This window comes from Bos indicus, chromosome 10, assembly GCF_029378745.1.
Source record: "Bos indicus isolate NIAB-ARS_2022 breed Sahiwal x Tharparkar chromosome 10, NIAB-ARS_B.indTharparkar_mat_pri_1.0, whole genome shotgun sequence".
NCBI classification, from domain to species: domain Eukaryota; kingdom Metazoa; phylum Chordata; class Mammalia; order Artiodactyla; family Bovidae; genus Bos; species Bos indicus.
The window spans coordinates 62,035,349-62,051,985 of NC_091769.1; the positions used below are offsets into that span (position 1 = coordinate 62,035,349).

Genomic DNA, 16,637 nt, shown 5'->3' on the forward strand with positions numbered 1-16,637 from the left:
GGCATAGGATTGGCTGCTTAATGGTATTTTTTAGTTGAAGGAAAAAAACCCTACACATTGAAATGTCAAGGAAACGGGGGTAATTGAGGAAATTATGTATTACTTGAGTATTAGTTTCTGACTACAGCTTTACCGCTAATGTGTGCATGATATTTAGCAAAGCATGTAAATCATACATGTTTGCCTCTTTATGAAAAGAAAGGTTTGGTAAGGTCTTTGAACTTCTCAGCTGAAAAAGGTTATTTCAATGTGAAATATTATTATGGTACTCCCAAGTTAGAAGTTGATTAAGTTTAATGAGTTTCTTTTTCATACTTGGGGGGAAAAAATCTATGACTGTATTTTAAAACTCCATACAGTAATTAAATTTGTTTGAGAGCCTGTAACTGCTTCAAATAGAATTTCCATCAGCTTATAATAAACACAACCAAAACCCCAAATGTTCATTATTGGCTGTCTAGTAGGTTTCTTATGAAAAGTATAGATTCTCCTCATTGATTGCTGCCTGGAGAATTAAAAACTTGAGTCTTCTTTTTGCCTTATTCTCTAGAACAACCAGAACTCAAAGGAATTCAAAGCCATTCTTTCTGGTGAATTGCAACCAGTCATCAATGACTATTTATTGAATGTCCACAGGGTGCCTAGGCACTGAAGTAGCAGGTGATTTATTTGCATTATTCAAAGGATTTCTAAGGGGAGTCTGAAGATTAGCAGACGTTTTTAAAGATACTAAGCGGTGTGTGCTTCTCTAATTTAAATTGCCCCTACAGGAAATGATCTAGAATAGTCTAGGTTTCAGAGCCCTAGGGATTTCTAACACCCAGAGCCGACTTTTGTTAGTGAAAACCCCTCTGGGTGCCACAGGACTGAAGGGGCTGGGGCTCAGAACACTCCCCTACCACGGGCTTCAGGACAAATCAAGCCCTCCTTGGGTAGGAGCAGGACCGTCTACGGCCATGGTGGCTTACACACGCCACCAACCCATCCTTCTACTCCCCTCCCCGCGCACTCCCACTCCCTCCCCTCTACCAGCTCACACCATCTCCCAGTCTCCCAGCCCTGACTGGTTCTCGCGAGATCCGGGCAACTGAGCGCTCGGGGCCTTTTCAAATCGGGATCCGTTACCGCTTTGCCGGCCGCCGCCATTGTCGCGCTCGGAGCCCCTCAGCGCAGGCGGCGGAGGCGGAGGCCGTGGCGGCGGGATGGCTGACGCCGACAAGCCCGAGGTGCTTAGGGCCGCTGGCGACGACAGCCCGCATCGGCAGCCCTCGGAGCCGCCGGGCGAGCCCCGGCGAGAACCTCACCCGCCCGAGCAGGAGAAGCAGCCTCCGCAGCACAGCAGCAGCTCCAATGGCGTTAAAATGTATTGTCTTTTCCTCAGGGGACCGGGATGAGGTGTGGGGCGGGAGATCGACCTGGGGGCGGGGGGTGTCGAAGCCGGGGCTGAGCCTTGGCGGAGGATAACCGTCCCCGGGCCGTGGGCGGCGGGTTGGTGCAGGTGCAGTCGGCCCTCTCCCGGGCCCTCCCCGCCCGCACCGAACCGGCGGAACCCGGATGCGGGCCTGGGGGCTACCCTCCCCTGCTACTGACCCAAGACCGCGAGTCACCCCCTCTTCCCGGACTTCGGTTGGAGAACCCTTACGCAGAACTCGGCGGTCGCCACGATTTGCAGGAAAATGGTCCCCCCCTTTAAAGGCCAATAGTTAGTGTTCATCACTAGGGAGTAACTAGGGATGACATCATCGGACATTGCCTCTTAACCGCCGAGAACGTTTGTAAAAGGAATATCCGCACCCCGCCCCCCACAATCTTCCCGGCCTCATTCTGAGCTGTATAAGTTCACTGTTGTTTTCTAAAGTGTGTATTCATTTCTTAACTGATCTGTATACTAAGAGGAAGTTTAGTACTGTGCTGTGAGACCGAATCCATTGTGTTATCCTTGAATTGCTGAGAGGTACTTTAAAAAGGGAACGGTGCGTGGTGCCTTGCTCCACCCCTTTCCCTACCGCTTCCCCATGTTTGTCAGCCACACAGGCTTTTTAAAAAAAACTCAATGCGGAATGGTAGGATCTTAATTTTGGTAAAATAAGATCATTTTTTAGTTGAAGGAAACCCACTACTTAAAACATTGCAGCTGTCATCAGTGCCGATGAAGAATGTAGTCGGTTCGAGTCATAATAATTTCCAGTTAAAAGGAAATGCTGTGCTTCCCTTTGTTCTTGTTATATAGAAGGAATATGAAGTCAGAAATTTCATCTGCACATGCCCAGCTCTTTAAACCTGAAATTGAAAGTATGTTAATAATTTTGTGAAAACACTAAATTTACTAGAAAGTAGTGAAGATAATGTTCACACGAAAGTAGGGAAGATAAAGGTTCTTACTTTTCTTTTGTATAAGAATGTTTGGAACACTATGTAAGACCTGGACCAGTCTAAGGGTTGATTGCAGATGAAATAAAGTAGGTCTCCCAGCTCTGTTATGTACTCTTGCTCTCAATTGGATTTGAATAGGATGGGCAGTATCTTCTAGAAAAAACAGAGATCTGGGTATAGGAGATTTGACCTATCTCCTAGTGGAGTTTATTCCTAGGTGGAACCTGGTGCACTTAGTAACTGAAGACCAAAAGAGTGAATGAAGCATTTTCTACCCTTCGTACCAAACTGTGGGCTTTCAGGGATTTGGCATCATAAATATAAGTGAAAAACTGTGGAATGAGAAATAAGAAGTACTTTGTTTTATGTAAATATGGGCCTGCCACCTCCTTATCAAAAAGTACAACCTTGAAATATGGAGAGAAGCCCTACTGCACTTGGGTATGATTAGTATAATAGTCTTGGTACAGATAAAGCTGGTATCTGAACTTCCATGAGATCTAAAAGTCTCTAATCCCTTTTAAAGTCCTATGGGGGTGTAGATAGACAGAAGTGAGAAGTGGGAAAAGAATCACTTTCACTTCTTACTGAAGCAGAGGTAAATACAAGGTGAAGAAATGTTACCAGTAAATACAGATGCAGATTCTTTTCATATTGCTTATAATTCATCTTTCTCCCTGCCTCTTTTCCCAGTTGTGTAAGAAACCAGTTTACTGTCAGGGGTTTCTTGTACTGTCTGTTCCTTAAGAACATACAACAGACCATCATGGATCACTTGGACTTCCTAGGTGGCTCGGTGGCAAAGAATCTGCTTACCAATGCAGGAGACCTGGGTGTTTAATCCTTGGGTTGGGAAGATCTCCTGGAGGAGGAAATGGCAACTCACTCCAGTATTCTTTTCTGGAAAACCACATGGACAGAGGAGCCTAATGGGCTACATACAGTCCATAGGATCAAAAAGAATCAGACACTGAGTGACTGAGCACACAGGCATGGGTCACTCATACTAAATAACTGGAGACATTTACCTACATCAGCCTCACAACCTTTTTTTTGACTCTGGGCACCAACTGAAGTAGTCAACAACCCAACACATAAACCTTGAGTTGATTCACCATATATTCTTAATGATAAGAACTTGTAGCACTGATAAAAATGGCCACATATTGCCTTAAAATGTATGTTGCTTAGAGGTGAACAGAGTGCTCTTTGTCATCAAGACTGAAATGATTTTTACTGAGGCTAGTCCATAGTGATTGAGCACGGAGGCAGCTATGTCGGCATCAGCTATGTCTTACTCCTCTTTGTACTTAAAAATGCCCGGTAAACATTTAAGAAATGCCAAAGTGAGCTTTCATATGATCATGAAACTCATATACAGAGGATTTATTTGGCATGTTCATATCTTTTGACAAGAAATTAAAGATGTTTCCCTCTGTCTAGTCTTTTTCTTTATGCCAAAATGGTATACTAGCTCTCCTTTTCTTAAGTGAATGCGAGGAAAAATAGCAGTGTTGTTATAATGCTTCATTATTCATGTGTGACTAACAACTTGGAGCATATGGAGATTGAGAGTTACATTATGATGCTTGTATAAAATACTAAGCATTGGTGCAAGGTGTAGTGTTTGAAGTAGAATAGTGTTTTTATCATATTAGGAGTAAAGAATGGAACTGGGCTTAATTTTGGATCTCATAGTGTTATGCTTTCAAAATCATATATTAAAACTAGGTCCTCATTTGATGTTGGATACTGATTTTTCAGAAAGTTAAGTTATTTGGGTAGACATAATTCAGTCAAGAATAGATAATGTTTTTGTAACATAGAATCATCACAGCATTTCAAATACATTAGAAGGGAGATTGCTTAGATGAATAGTTTGGGGATTATTACATGGAATTCTGAATATAGTGCCAATATTTTGATTCCCTCAAGAGTTTTCACATGTATCTTTACTGACTTTCCCATAGTGTATTTATGACATAGAAATGAGTTCAGAAATTGAGTAATTATAGTTCAGTTTCTTTTTTAAAATTTATTTTTATTTTAGAGTGTTTCATTGGTTTCTGTGATGCAACAGCATGAATCCACCAAAAGTATACGCATATCCTCTCCCTCTTGAATGTTCCTCTCACCCTTCCCCTATTATTATAGTTCACTTTCTTAACAATCAGACCATACCTTTAGCAACTACACTGATCTTACCTTCCATAGTAATCTTTATTTGTGCATTGTAGATGAGCAGTTTAGCAGTATCTTTAAGATGCCACTAATTGGGAAAAACTTAGAAGATCCTGGTAATCCCTTGAGCAGTAAAGAGCATATCCTTTACTACTCAAAAGTGAAAGTCACTAGAGTCTGACTCTACTGAAGTGGGTAGCCTTTCCCTTCTCTAGGGGATCTTCCCAACCCAGGGATTGAACCCAGGTCTCTCGCATTGCAGGCAGATTCTTTACCATCTGAGCCACCAGGGAAACCCAAGAATACTGAAGTGGGTTGCCTATCCCTTCTCCAGGGGATCCTCCCGATCCAGGAATCAAACCCGAGTCTCCTGCATTGCAGGCAAATTCTTTACCAAATGTCAGGGAAGGCTTTACTACTCAAGGGATTATATTATTATTACTACTGAAGGAATTAATGATAATGATCCTACATTGTTGCTTTTTAGTGGAGTTGTCAGACTGTTGTAACTTTACAACATCCATGTAAGAATAAAAGAACATACTTCAGAACTTTGTGCAATTTTCATAGTTGGTTTCACCTAAGAAGAAAATGGCAGGGGAAGGGGTATTTGGATAGGGACTGTATAGCTGTCTGCTCACCTGAACAGAGACTTACTTTAAAAATATTGAATTCAGACTATGTCAATAGGTTCTTTGGGGGATGGAAAGAAGGATTTGTTCTTGTATCTGATGTACCCAGGAAACAGAAAAGTCCTCTGTGGCTTTTGACTGCTTGCTGCCATTTATAGGAGTGCCACTCTGTTTAGACAGGTGGGTACTTGGTAGAGTACAGTTGAGGAGATTACTTCCAGGCATGCTATTTCTAATGAGGGAAAGAGGTCTGAAGAGGTGGCAAAGCATATTTGGCCCTCATGTGTCTTCCTTGATTTTAGCAGTTTTTCTGGCAGACAGTGGCATCATCTGTGCTCAGATGAGTATGGTTTCTATTTTGAACTATTCGTTCAAAAATGAACATTTGTCAAGCACGTGTTACCATGCTAGATACTGCTGATATCATTGCAGATGGTTTTTGTTCTCTAGCATTTTACATACTGTACTCATGGCTAGGTTGTTTCCTGCCCAGAAAAACAGCTACCCGAAAAGTTCGATGTATTGTAGAACAAGTGACTACAATTAGAGCTGTGTGAAGTACTGCAGTGTATAAATCACACAGTTGCTTGGCTTACGAGATAATATGGAGCCTGGATTATGAAACCTGATTGGTTGTCAGAATAATCCAGGAAACCTAGGGCATCATTCTCAGAGATTTTTCTTAGTATGTGTTTGTGAAAAATTGCTTTCAAATTGAAGTTTTAATTAAATTTAAATTCAGTAGGGTAATTGGTGGCTTAAAAGAAATCTATTGTTACTTCTGTTAAAGATTGCTTTTGAAAAGTAAATTACATTTTAAAAATGTATATCCAAATTTTTATCTTTAGGATTTACTTTGTTTACTTATATGTTACAGATGTTTGGTGAATAGCATCATGTAATTGAAATGTGATTACAGTCTTTTAAGTGTTTTTCCAGTTAGGGCCTCATTAAAAAGTAGATTTATATATTTCTGGTTCATGTTGCATTTAAGTACTGCTTCTCTCCTCCATCCCATCCCACCTATTATAGATATTACTCTTAATAAAAATGGCTCGCTTCTGTGAAATACCCTATCCTAATTTGTAGGTTAAAACAGGAATACTGAACACGAAAATAATAGGATACCTTATCAAGTTGGTCAAAACTGGCAAGAGACAAAAATTATGAGAGTCATATGGGGAGTGTATAGATATAACTGTGTTTTGATTATGTTTTTAAGCAATGGAGGAGAAAAATTCTGGGAGGAAACTGTTAACCTTTAAGATACGAACTTTTTCAGTGTGTCATTTTGTAAATTAAGTTTTTAGAGTTCTGAATGAGGCCCAGACAGTTAATTCTCCATTAACGGTGGCAGTTTTAATCTAAGAATAAATAATCTAAGAATAAAATCACCCATTTCCCTCTCTTGTTAGGTTCTAACAACATTTATTAAGTAGTATCATGGGAAAAACTGGGTTTGTTTGAATGCTACAGCTATTTAATATGGAAACAAGAAGGGTTGTTAAATGAGAACTCTGGTAATATGCTAAAATCATTGCTTTGAAAAGACATTGATTGGATAATTTCAAAGGCAGTAGTTGAGTCTCCAGCTGCTTTCCTTAGGTCTAACTTAGGGGAGAATTTTGTGAAGTGATAAATGTGAAATACTTATTTTAACATAGACTTCCACTATTGGAAGCACCACTGAGGTTTTCTTTTTGTTGTTCTGTTTTGTTTTTAATTCACAGGGAGAATGATGAATCAGTCAAAGAAGAGAAATCTGAATTAAAAGAAAAATCTACAGGGAATAAGAAGGCCAATAGATTCCATCCTTATTCAAAAGATAAGAATTCAGGCACTGGAGAAAAGAAGGGTCCAAATCGTAACAGAGTTTTTATTAGCAACATTCCATATGACATGAAATGGCAAGCTATTAAAGATCTAATGAGAGAAAAAGGTAAGTATTTTTGATAAACTCATTGTTGGATGATCTTCATTTAGAATGGGGAGGGAGATAAGGAAACGTTTTTCATTCCTCTTAGCCACACAGACTCAAAAAATTGATTTTTGTTTGTTTCTTGACACATAAATTAATCTTTTCCTCTTCTTTCACTTGGTACAATTTCATTACAAGGTAGTATGGATAAATGAAGTTTTTTTTTTTTTTGCCATGTTAGTGGGGAAGGAGCGAGCCAACATATGCATGCCACCAAGAATTTTGTTAAAGTGATTGCTTTGTCTAGTTGAAGTTTTTATAGATTTTTTAAAGGACTATTGCATTAGGTAAGCAATACATTTAGTGTGTTAAAGTATGAATAATAAGGTCTGATTATTTCTTTTTCCAAAAGCTGTTTTGTTATTACTTGGTGGAGTCTGGAATCTGGCTGTGGAATTCATTTTGTTTGCATTGTCATGAATGCCATGATGCTGTCTCTGCAGTTCTATATTAAAATTGCGTTACTGCTGTTGCAGTTTTGTTTTCAGAATAACCTGAAAACCTTCATTTTATATATATGGTTTGTTTTGGGGAAAAATCATTTTAATACTTGATCTTGTAAAAGTTAGTTTTGTTATCTCTTGAAAAATTGAGTTTCAATAGTCATGCAAACTATGTACTTGGTTTTGAGGCTGATCTAATAAATAAAAAAATTTTTTTTGCATTGGTGTATCTGTTGTAAGGTGACAACTATTTGATTGGTTTTATTCACTGACTTTATTTAGAAAGTGTGTGGCTTGCTGTGAAGCATGACTTGTAAATTTAGTTTACTGACGGCAAACATGATTTGAAGACATTCAGGTAGAAAGTCACCTTAAAACAGCTGTTGTGTGTAGGCGACCAAAGTTATTTGAAAAGTGCTAATGTTGATGTTTTTAATATGATAGGCTAAGGGACCTTTTGTATGTATATGTGCATTTGTTCACCAACTATATCATGCTGGCCAAAATATGATCTGTAGCATGAATTAGGTTAATATGGTTGTTAGCTTTTTTAGAGAATGTGGATGATGTACATTTCTGAAAATTAGTTAAATTTACATAGCCATTGACAGGAGGTATGTTGGTCTGGTTTTGATTGTTGGTGAATAATAGGTGCTTTTCTGTAGAGTTGTGCACAGGTGTGCAGTAAAGCAAGATACTGGTGTTTAAATGTATTGTTTCTTGGTATCTTCCTTTTGTATGTCTTATGTAGTTGGTGAGGTTACATACGTGGAGCTCTTTAAGGATGCGGAAGGAAAATCAAGGGTAAGTGCTGTGGGCAATAATCTGCTTGAGGTTTAAAAGTTCCTCAGCAGTTTAATTTTTGTATAATACTTGTACCAGTTTTTGGAAACTTAAGTTTCATTTTGTTTTACTCTATTATGAAAGATTTGAGGCTTTATACTAGCAAGTCTGACACACAAACCAAACTAGCTGCCTTGAAGAGGTGGGTTTTGAAAATGCTCATAAAGGGCATTCACTTTTCTAATGCTCTAAGGTAATGCTTCTTAGCCAATAGATTTTAATATAGGATTTTTTTTTGTTGTGTTCTGATGTCTTCAAGGATATTTTAAAAGTCACTGAATTGATAATATTTCCTCAGAGTTCCATGAGAGGCCTATAGCTTAAAGGTGTTATTTCAGAATGTATGTTTGAAACTTGCACTAAAGAGCTTACTTTGGTAGCTTATAGGACTACAGAAAAGGCAGTGCTCTGACCAATTGGATGAATATAAAAACATTGATGATTAAATTGACAGAGAAGGAATTGGTTGATAGATTTTTATTTTTAGCAACAAAAGCAACGTATTGAATATAATGGAAAGCTTTTTAACAATGTTTAATTATATTAGCAAAAACCAGTTGGGTGCATGAGAAATAAAACTTCTGTAATCAGATTCAAAGGGCACTTTGAATAATAATAATGACAAGGAACTATTTAAAAAAATGATTCTACTACTTTGTTTCTTTAGATAAATTTTTTAAAACATAGTTACAACTGGATGTTATTAAATTGTGTGTAGCCAGTTTTCTTTGAGAACTTTGTAAAAGTAAAATTGGAAAATTTACATTAAAATTATTTGTATACCATACATCTTTGAAAAACACACATAACAATGTAAGGATAGGTATTTGAGAGCCTTCAGTTATTTCCTTGATTGAATTTGTGCAATGACATTGCTTTAGTTTTAAAGAACAGACATCTAAAAGTAAAAATGTGCTTCTTAGATGCTAGATTCTACAATCCTAAATGGATAGATCTAAAAATTTATAGGAAATCTGCGGTCATTTGCCTGTTATATTCTGGAGGTGTAAAAAACAGAGTGATTGTATTATCAATTGCTTTAATGATTTAAATGTTAGAATCTATCATTAACTTCATCTACTGATCCAAAACTTTTTTTTCTTTTGCATATATTGACAAATCTACCTGGATGTAGGGTTGTGGGTAAGAATTTTTTTTTTTTAGTATCTTAAGTGAAATTTAAATTTATGATTGGAAAAAAATCTTAGTACATAAACATTTCCTATAAATTTTTTTCCCATTAAGTGTGGTTGAATTCAAAGATGAAGAATTTGTCAAGAAAGCACTAGAGACAATGAACAAATATGATCTTAGTGGAAGACCGTTGAATATTAAGGAGGTAAGATTTATTGTATTTAAAATAATTTAAACACTTGAATAAAAGGACATGGCTTCTTTGGATTTTCATCTGGTAATGTTATTTATCTGATTACAACTTTTTTTAAAGCATAGATGCTTTATTAAAGTGTTATATAATTGATAACAGTTTTGCTTGTATGTGGTTTCATATTTGCTTTTAAGCAATATCCTATGTATTTGATTTGTCACAAATTATTATAAGCAGAGGTGTATGATTCGTAAAAATTACAGGGTTCAGAAATTTAAAGAGGACAATGCTGACTTTGGTATAAACGCTTTCAGTTTTCAGATTGTGTTGTCAGATTTGAAAAATATTGTAGATATTCTTGTAGTTGATAAAGTTTACTTAGTGATTCAAATACCTTATAGATTTAAATAAAATTGATACTCACTTTTAATAAGTTTAACCTGAAACTATCTCTGATTAAAATTTAAGAAAAGTTATAAATCTATTAGTGAACTATATAACCAGAACTTATATAAATGCATGTTTAGATGCCTCCCCTAAAATGAAGATATTCACTTTGTGTGAAGCAGTGTAAATCTGTTGACAGAAGAATGATCAGAAGATAAAATGAAAAACTGTTTACAGTTAGCTGTTAAATTCACCTTGGAAATGGCTAGCTTGAAGAGAAGTCATTTTCATATCTCTCTTTAGTTCATATTGTTAATCTTACCTGGATAGTTTGATCACACACCACTTAGGCGTATATCCTTTTTAAAGTCTGTAATAAGAAACAACAGAAGATATGACTTTAGGATGCTGAAGAGTTTCCACCAACATGGATACAAATCATTGTGGAACAGTACTGTCAGTCACAATTTAATGTATTATGGTATTGGTTTGAGTCCCAGCTCTATCATTTTCTAGCTGTGTGACGAGTTAACTGTAATAATAATTTTGACTGTTGTTATTGCTGCACAAGGTGGGAGTGTAACTTGGTCCTTGGTCTTGTGTTCCTGGAAATGAGATGAATAATAGTTTAAAATTAAAGGCCATGCTGCCAGCAAATAAAAGTATCCCCTATCTCTTTATTGGAGTCACCTTCTGAGTTTCTTTAATTCTGTTTGAGCATAGGGGTTTTTCGTTTTTGTTGTTGTTAGTATTTTGACTGAGAAGTAGAAAATTGGTAGAGGAAGTTTAGACTCTAGTAAGCTGTGCCATTTATTTGGTATTAAATAATTTTCATGCATAAGCCAGGACCAATTTGTCAGAAATGTGTTGATACCCTAATAATTTCCCATAAGGAAGTAACATTTGTAGAACAACCACCATGTAGGAAATTATAATTTTGAGAATTATGACTTGCTTTTTTTATGATGTTTCCTATTCCTCTTCAAAAGACAAGTATTACAGGGAATTCTCAGGTGGTCCAGTGGTTAGGACTCTGTGTTCTCACTGCCAAGGGCTGGGGTTCAGTGCCTGGTCCAGGAACTAAGATCTCACAAACCTCACAGTGGGGCCAAAAAAACACACAAGTATTATAGGTTCTGTGTTTGTTTTGTTATTTTTTTAACTGGGAACAAAGCCCATTCTGTTTGTGTTCTTTTAAGTTTTAGCACATTGTAGATCTTGGTAATATTTCAGAGACCCTATAACAGATTTATGTGATCCAAGGTGATATAGAATACTTCTTATTTTTAACTTCCTAAAGAGAAGAATGATTGAGTTGGCCGAGCTAAATGATAAGGTGTTCTTTATTCAATTAACTTTTCTGGATTATTATCTCTAAAGGTTCCTTTCTTGAAATTATCTGATTTTCACATGGGTGGCTAGGATCATTGCTGAGAAATACTAGTTTGAGTCTAGGGAAAAGTATATTTCCAATGTTCATTAACAGATATTAGAATTACATTTTTAAATTTACTTAAATATGCTTAGTAGCAGTTATAAAATTATAGGCTCTCTCATAGCAATAGTAGACAGTGACAGACAGACTGACACCTAATGGGAACGGAGGACTAAAAACCATGCTGTAGTAGGTGGTTTTACATAAGTTGTGTTTTATATATGTTTTATGGTATATATGTGTGTGATTTTGTGTGTATATGGGTTTATATGTATATCATACATAAAAATATAGCAATATGCTTTATTAATATTAAGATGTTAAGGAGAAACCGACTATCTTAATGGCTCATGAAGCATCTCCCCTGCTATGTCCTCCTCCTTCCACCATGGGTAACCACTATTCTCAGTTTTGTATTTGTGCAAGTTTTTGAAACCTTAGGCCTGAAACATTTATTTATTAACTTAAAAAGTTATGTAGCATTCTTCAGAACATTTCTTTGCTTTTTTATTTCTTCATCATGATGGAATACATTGAATGCCAGAATACCTTTATTCTTACATTCACTTCACCTTCTCTTCTCTTAGCCTTCCTAGAAAGGCTAGGAAGGCTTTCTAGGCTTCCTTATTAAAGTCACCCAGCTTTCTTTTCATTAGAATTCCCTGACCAGGACCAGCAGAGTAGAATGTAGATGGTTACATGTATCGTAATCATTTGGTATTGCAGATAGTAGTAGTCTGGGTGTTTATGTGGTTTTTGTATTTTGTACTCTACTGAGATAAGTGAGGAGTATGTTTAAGCTTGCCTTTTTTTAGTTTTGTTTAAAGGCAGAATGTTTCTCTTAAAAGTTAATGAACTAAAGAAAACAAAACCAAACAATGTTTAGTACCATTCTTTACTTGGTACTTAGCCTTTCTTTATCTTCTTCTCTCCATCTCAAATTATAATCATTTTTGAGGTTGGAACGTGTATATAATTCTCTTTTGTTCAGGAATAAAATTTGCAGATTGTAACAGTTCCCCTCTACCCAAGTATTTCTGGGTTTTGCAATAATTTGTTCTGCTATTGAAAGCTTTGAGGTAATATGAATTTGACATTGCTTTGGGTGTATAGTGGTGAGAATTCATCCCTGCATTTTGAAAAGGAAAGAGTCACAGTAAGTATTTGCCTCTTTGAGTTATTTGTATGTGTATGTGCCATATATTTGTATACCTGTGTGAGGACAAAATTAAACTAATTTCAAGTTCTTAAGTGACTTTAGTGATTGGAAAGAGGTATTTAATTGACATCCCTGGAGACTGAAATCTTTTGTCTGTCCACAGGTTTTTATGAGACTGGATTCTCTGGATGAGAAAAAGCTCACTCTTCAAGAGGGCCAGTAATTTGAGCAGTTTGGATAGCTGCTGTAGAATTTGAAGTTGTTATTTTAGTGATACAGATTTACTGATGTATATAGTGGCATTTAACATTCACTGTGTGTTATAGGATCCTGATGGAGAAAATGCTCGTAGGGCATTGCAACGAACGGGAGGATCATTTCCAGGAGGACATGTACCCGATATGGGATCGGGATTGATGAATTTACCACCTTCCATTCTCAATAATCCAAACATTCCTCCTGAGGTTATCAGTAATTTGCAGGCTGGTAGACTTGGTTCCACAATTTTTGTTGCTAATGTAAGTTTAAGCTTTATTCTAAAATTTTGCCATTCAGATATTTAGTTTTAATCATGAGATTGTTAGATGAATGGGTTACAGGTTTATAAAACATTTTGCTTGTTTTTAACTAAAGTAAGCCAAACAGTAATTATCATAAACTCAAACCCAATTTGAGTCCATAAATACAAGGTTAGAGTATAAACACAAGTATTTAGGATTTTTAAAAATAGAACTGTGGAATTTATAAACAAACAGTTCTTGATATTATGTACTATTATTGAATGTAATTTTAGTCATATTGGTAAGTGGATTTCTTTCTTTAGATTTGATATTTGTGAATGTGCATGTTGTCGTTGGTTTGTCTTAAGCTTTTGAAAGTCAGTGATATCAATCATACTTTCTAAAATCTGAATTTCTGTCAGTAAAAATAGATGTGAAAGTTTCAAATGTACAAAACAGGACTGAGCAGCACTGAGAGGCTGTTTTTGAGAATTGAAAAAAATAAGGGTAAGGAACAACATAGATGTAGCTTACTGATCTTTAACAACTTAAGATGTTTCTATTTGATACTGTTGATACACTGTTTTACAAGAATTAGAATTCTTTATATTTTTGAGAATTTGGAAATGATTTGTATTAAGTGGGGAGAGGGGTTAATAGGTATGTAACTTTATATGATTTTATATTAAGCTTGACTTCAAAGTTGGTTGGAAGAAGCTAAAGGAAGTGTTCAGCATAGCTGGAACTGTAAAGCGGGCAGATATTAAAGAAGACAAAGATGGCAAGAGCAGAGGAATGGGCACAGTCACTTTTGAACAAGCAATTGAAGCAGTTCAAGCAATTTGTATCCTGATTTATACTTGAGCATTGTTTAATAAGGTTGAAGTTTGATACCATTTTGTGGGGATCATGGAATTTAAGGTTGCCTTACTTAGAAATGTGTATTAGAATTTTGTCTCCAGTGCATAAAACCTTTATTATGTCCAAGTACTAAAGTCACTCTTAAAACTTGAATTAGCCATATTATACAGCCCTAGTATTAACTTTTTCCTACTTTCTCTTCCTACTACAACTAATTGTATACATGTTGTCGACAGTAATGTATCTCATTGAACATTAACATAGTCACTTTAAATGATGCCTAGTTAGTTTTCTTTTCTCAGTGGTTGGATTAAAATATATTTTATTTATAAAATAAAACTATAAAGCAAAGAATTGAAGCTTTTTTTGAGTATGTGGAAGAGACTAATACAAATAAGTAAAATATTAAAAGATGTTGATTAAAATATTAGGGGTAGTTTGATGCTAAATGTGATTATTAAAGATGTGTTTGTGTTCAACTATAATTTAATAGTTGTCCTGACTGGCTTTCCTTGACTGAACCAACAGCTATGTTCAATGGGCAGTTTTTGTTTGATAGACCTATGCATGTGAAAATGGTGAGTTCCTGTGTATCACTTCAACTTTCCAACCTCAAATTTTACCTGCTTTCTTCTGTGTTACAGATCTTTTAAATTGTATATTAACCATATAATAAACTTTTTTGCAACTAGGATGACAAGTCTGTCCCTCATGAAGACTACCGTTCACACGACAGTAAAGCGCCACAGTTGCCGCGTAAGTGACGCTGCTCCTAGAGCAGTGCAGGCTGTCCTGTGCGAACAGGCCTGTTTCTGCGCTCGCATCCCTGCTGGCCCTCCTCCGTTTGATGTTTTGAGTTATGGAACTAGTTTGTCCTGATTGATTAGGAAGACTGAGGACATAAATATTTGCCACTTTTCTTTTCCTTTTTGTAGTTTTTCCTGATTATAAAAGCAGTATATACTAAAAAGTTTGTTAAGGTCTTATGTGGGTGGGGAGAAAGTCTTTGTAATTTTATTATCCATAAATAACCTCCATTATAACATTTTTGTGAATTTCCTTCCAGTGTTTCCTTATATGTGTATTTTTTTTTTTACATATTTGAGAACTACCACATAAATAATTTTCTATTTTTTTTTGTTTAGCATTAGAATGTAAGCACTATTCCTTGTTATAAATTCTTTCTAAAATTTTTTTATTGGCTATTAACGTATCATATGGATGCTCCATAACTATTTCAGTGTTACCTATATTTTAGGTATGTTAACTTTTTTTCCTTTAATCACCAACAGAGTTTTCCCTTTTTCTTTTCTTTTTGTATACAAGTTTTTGGTATGTTTTTGGTTATTTCCTCAGGATAGATACCTTGAAGTAGATTTATAGGTTTTCAGGTGATCAGTGTTATTAAATTATTTTCCAAAGGATTATAAAACAGCAATATACTTAACATCTGTGTCTCAATGCTCCATCTTCAAAGTGAGGATGCTTATGGTACCTACTTTGTGGATTGGCATGAGTATTACGTGAGTTACTATATAATACATGTCAAGTGCGTAGAACAGCTCTGGTATAATGTAAGCACTCAGTAAATACTCTTATTCTTTTTGTTACATTTTTCTGGTTATTATTAAAGTTTTTTTATCATAAACTGTTAATTTGGACAAATATAAAATCACTCATGTAGCTATCACAGACCATATTTGTTTTAGGTGATTTTTCTTTAAAATAACATTTTATAGATAAAGATTCTCCTCTTACCACCTCCCACTAGATAACTTTACCTAGAGGAAGCAACTTATGGATACAGTGTTTATCATTTTATCTACATTTTAATAATTTGATTACACATTTATATATCCATAAATGTTATATGAAATTGTTTTGCTGGATTCAAAATTGGGTGTGAGTGAAATTATATTGTTCATATTCTGCAACTTGCTGTTTTTGGTTTAACATTGTTTTTGAGATTTCATGTATATTGAAAAATTGTAGCTCTAATCCTTTCACTTTAGTGGCTAATGCCACATTTTGTAAATATATGTGTGTGTGTATTTTAGGTTATTCTAATTTTTCTGTTATAAGAAACAATACTACTTTCAGGAGAATTTGTTCTCTTTCCCTGAAAATGCTCTGTTCTCTCAACATTGGTAAAAGTGTCCGTGGTGTGTAGTGCTTAGGGGAAGATTTTTACCTATTAACTTTATTTACTACTATTTATATACTATTATTTACTATATTTACTGTTGCTTCTTGAGTCCATTGTGGTAATTTCTATTTTTCTGAGAATTTTACCATTTTTTTTCATTTTCAGATTTGTTGGCATAAAATAGTCTCTTTTAATTTGTGCCGCAGCTATAGTTCTGTCATTTTTAAATTCCAAAGGTTTGCAATTCCTCTGTTTTTCTTAGTCAGTTTTGCTTGGAGATTTGTCGATTTTATTAGTGCTTTTGAAGAAGTAAATTCCATTTTTTATATCTTAGTTTATGCTCTTAGTTTTATTTCCTTTTCTATTTCTTTG

The 16,637-nt window shown here is 35.6% G+C and overlaps 1 protein-coding gene across 2 annotated transcripts in view; it reads left to right on the top strand.

Moving 5' to 3' along the window:
* Positions 1 to 1,062: 1,062 nt before the first annotated feature.
* MYEF2 (myelin expression factor 2) overlaps positions 1,063 to 16,637 on the top strand; it is a 39,993-nt gene continuing 24,418 nt past the window's right edge. The window contains exons 1-9 of one of the 2 annotated variants that reach the window (XM_019968882.2): positions 1,063 to 1,363; positions 6,917 to 7,125; positions 8,359 to 8,411; positions 9,586 to 9,593; positions 9,696 to 9,789; positions 13,085 to 13,276; positions 13,949 to 14,102; positions 14,648 to 14,697; positions 14,812 to 14,875. In XM_019968882.2, the coding sequence (XP_019824441.2) occupies positions 1,203 to 1,363; positions 6,917 to 7,125; positions 8,359 to 8,411; positions 9,586 to 9,593; positions 9,696 to 9,789; positions 13,085 to 13,276; positions 13,949 to 14,102; positions 14,648 to 14,697; positions 14,812 to 14,875 (985 nt within the window). In that variant the 5' untranslated portion in view covers positions 1,063 to 1,202. The remainder of the gene's footprint in view (positions 1,364 to 6,916; positions 7,126 to 8,358; positions 8,412 to 9,585; positions 9,594 to 9,695; positions 9,790 to 13,084; positions 13,277 to 13,948; positions 14,103 to 14,647; positions 14,698 to 14,811; positions 14,876 to 16,637) is intronic. The other variant, XM_070797601.1, reaches the window with a different exon arrangement.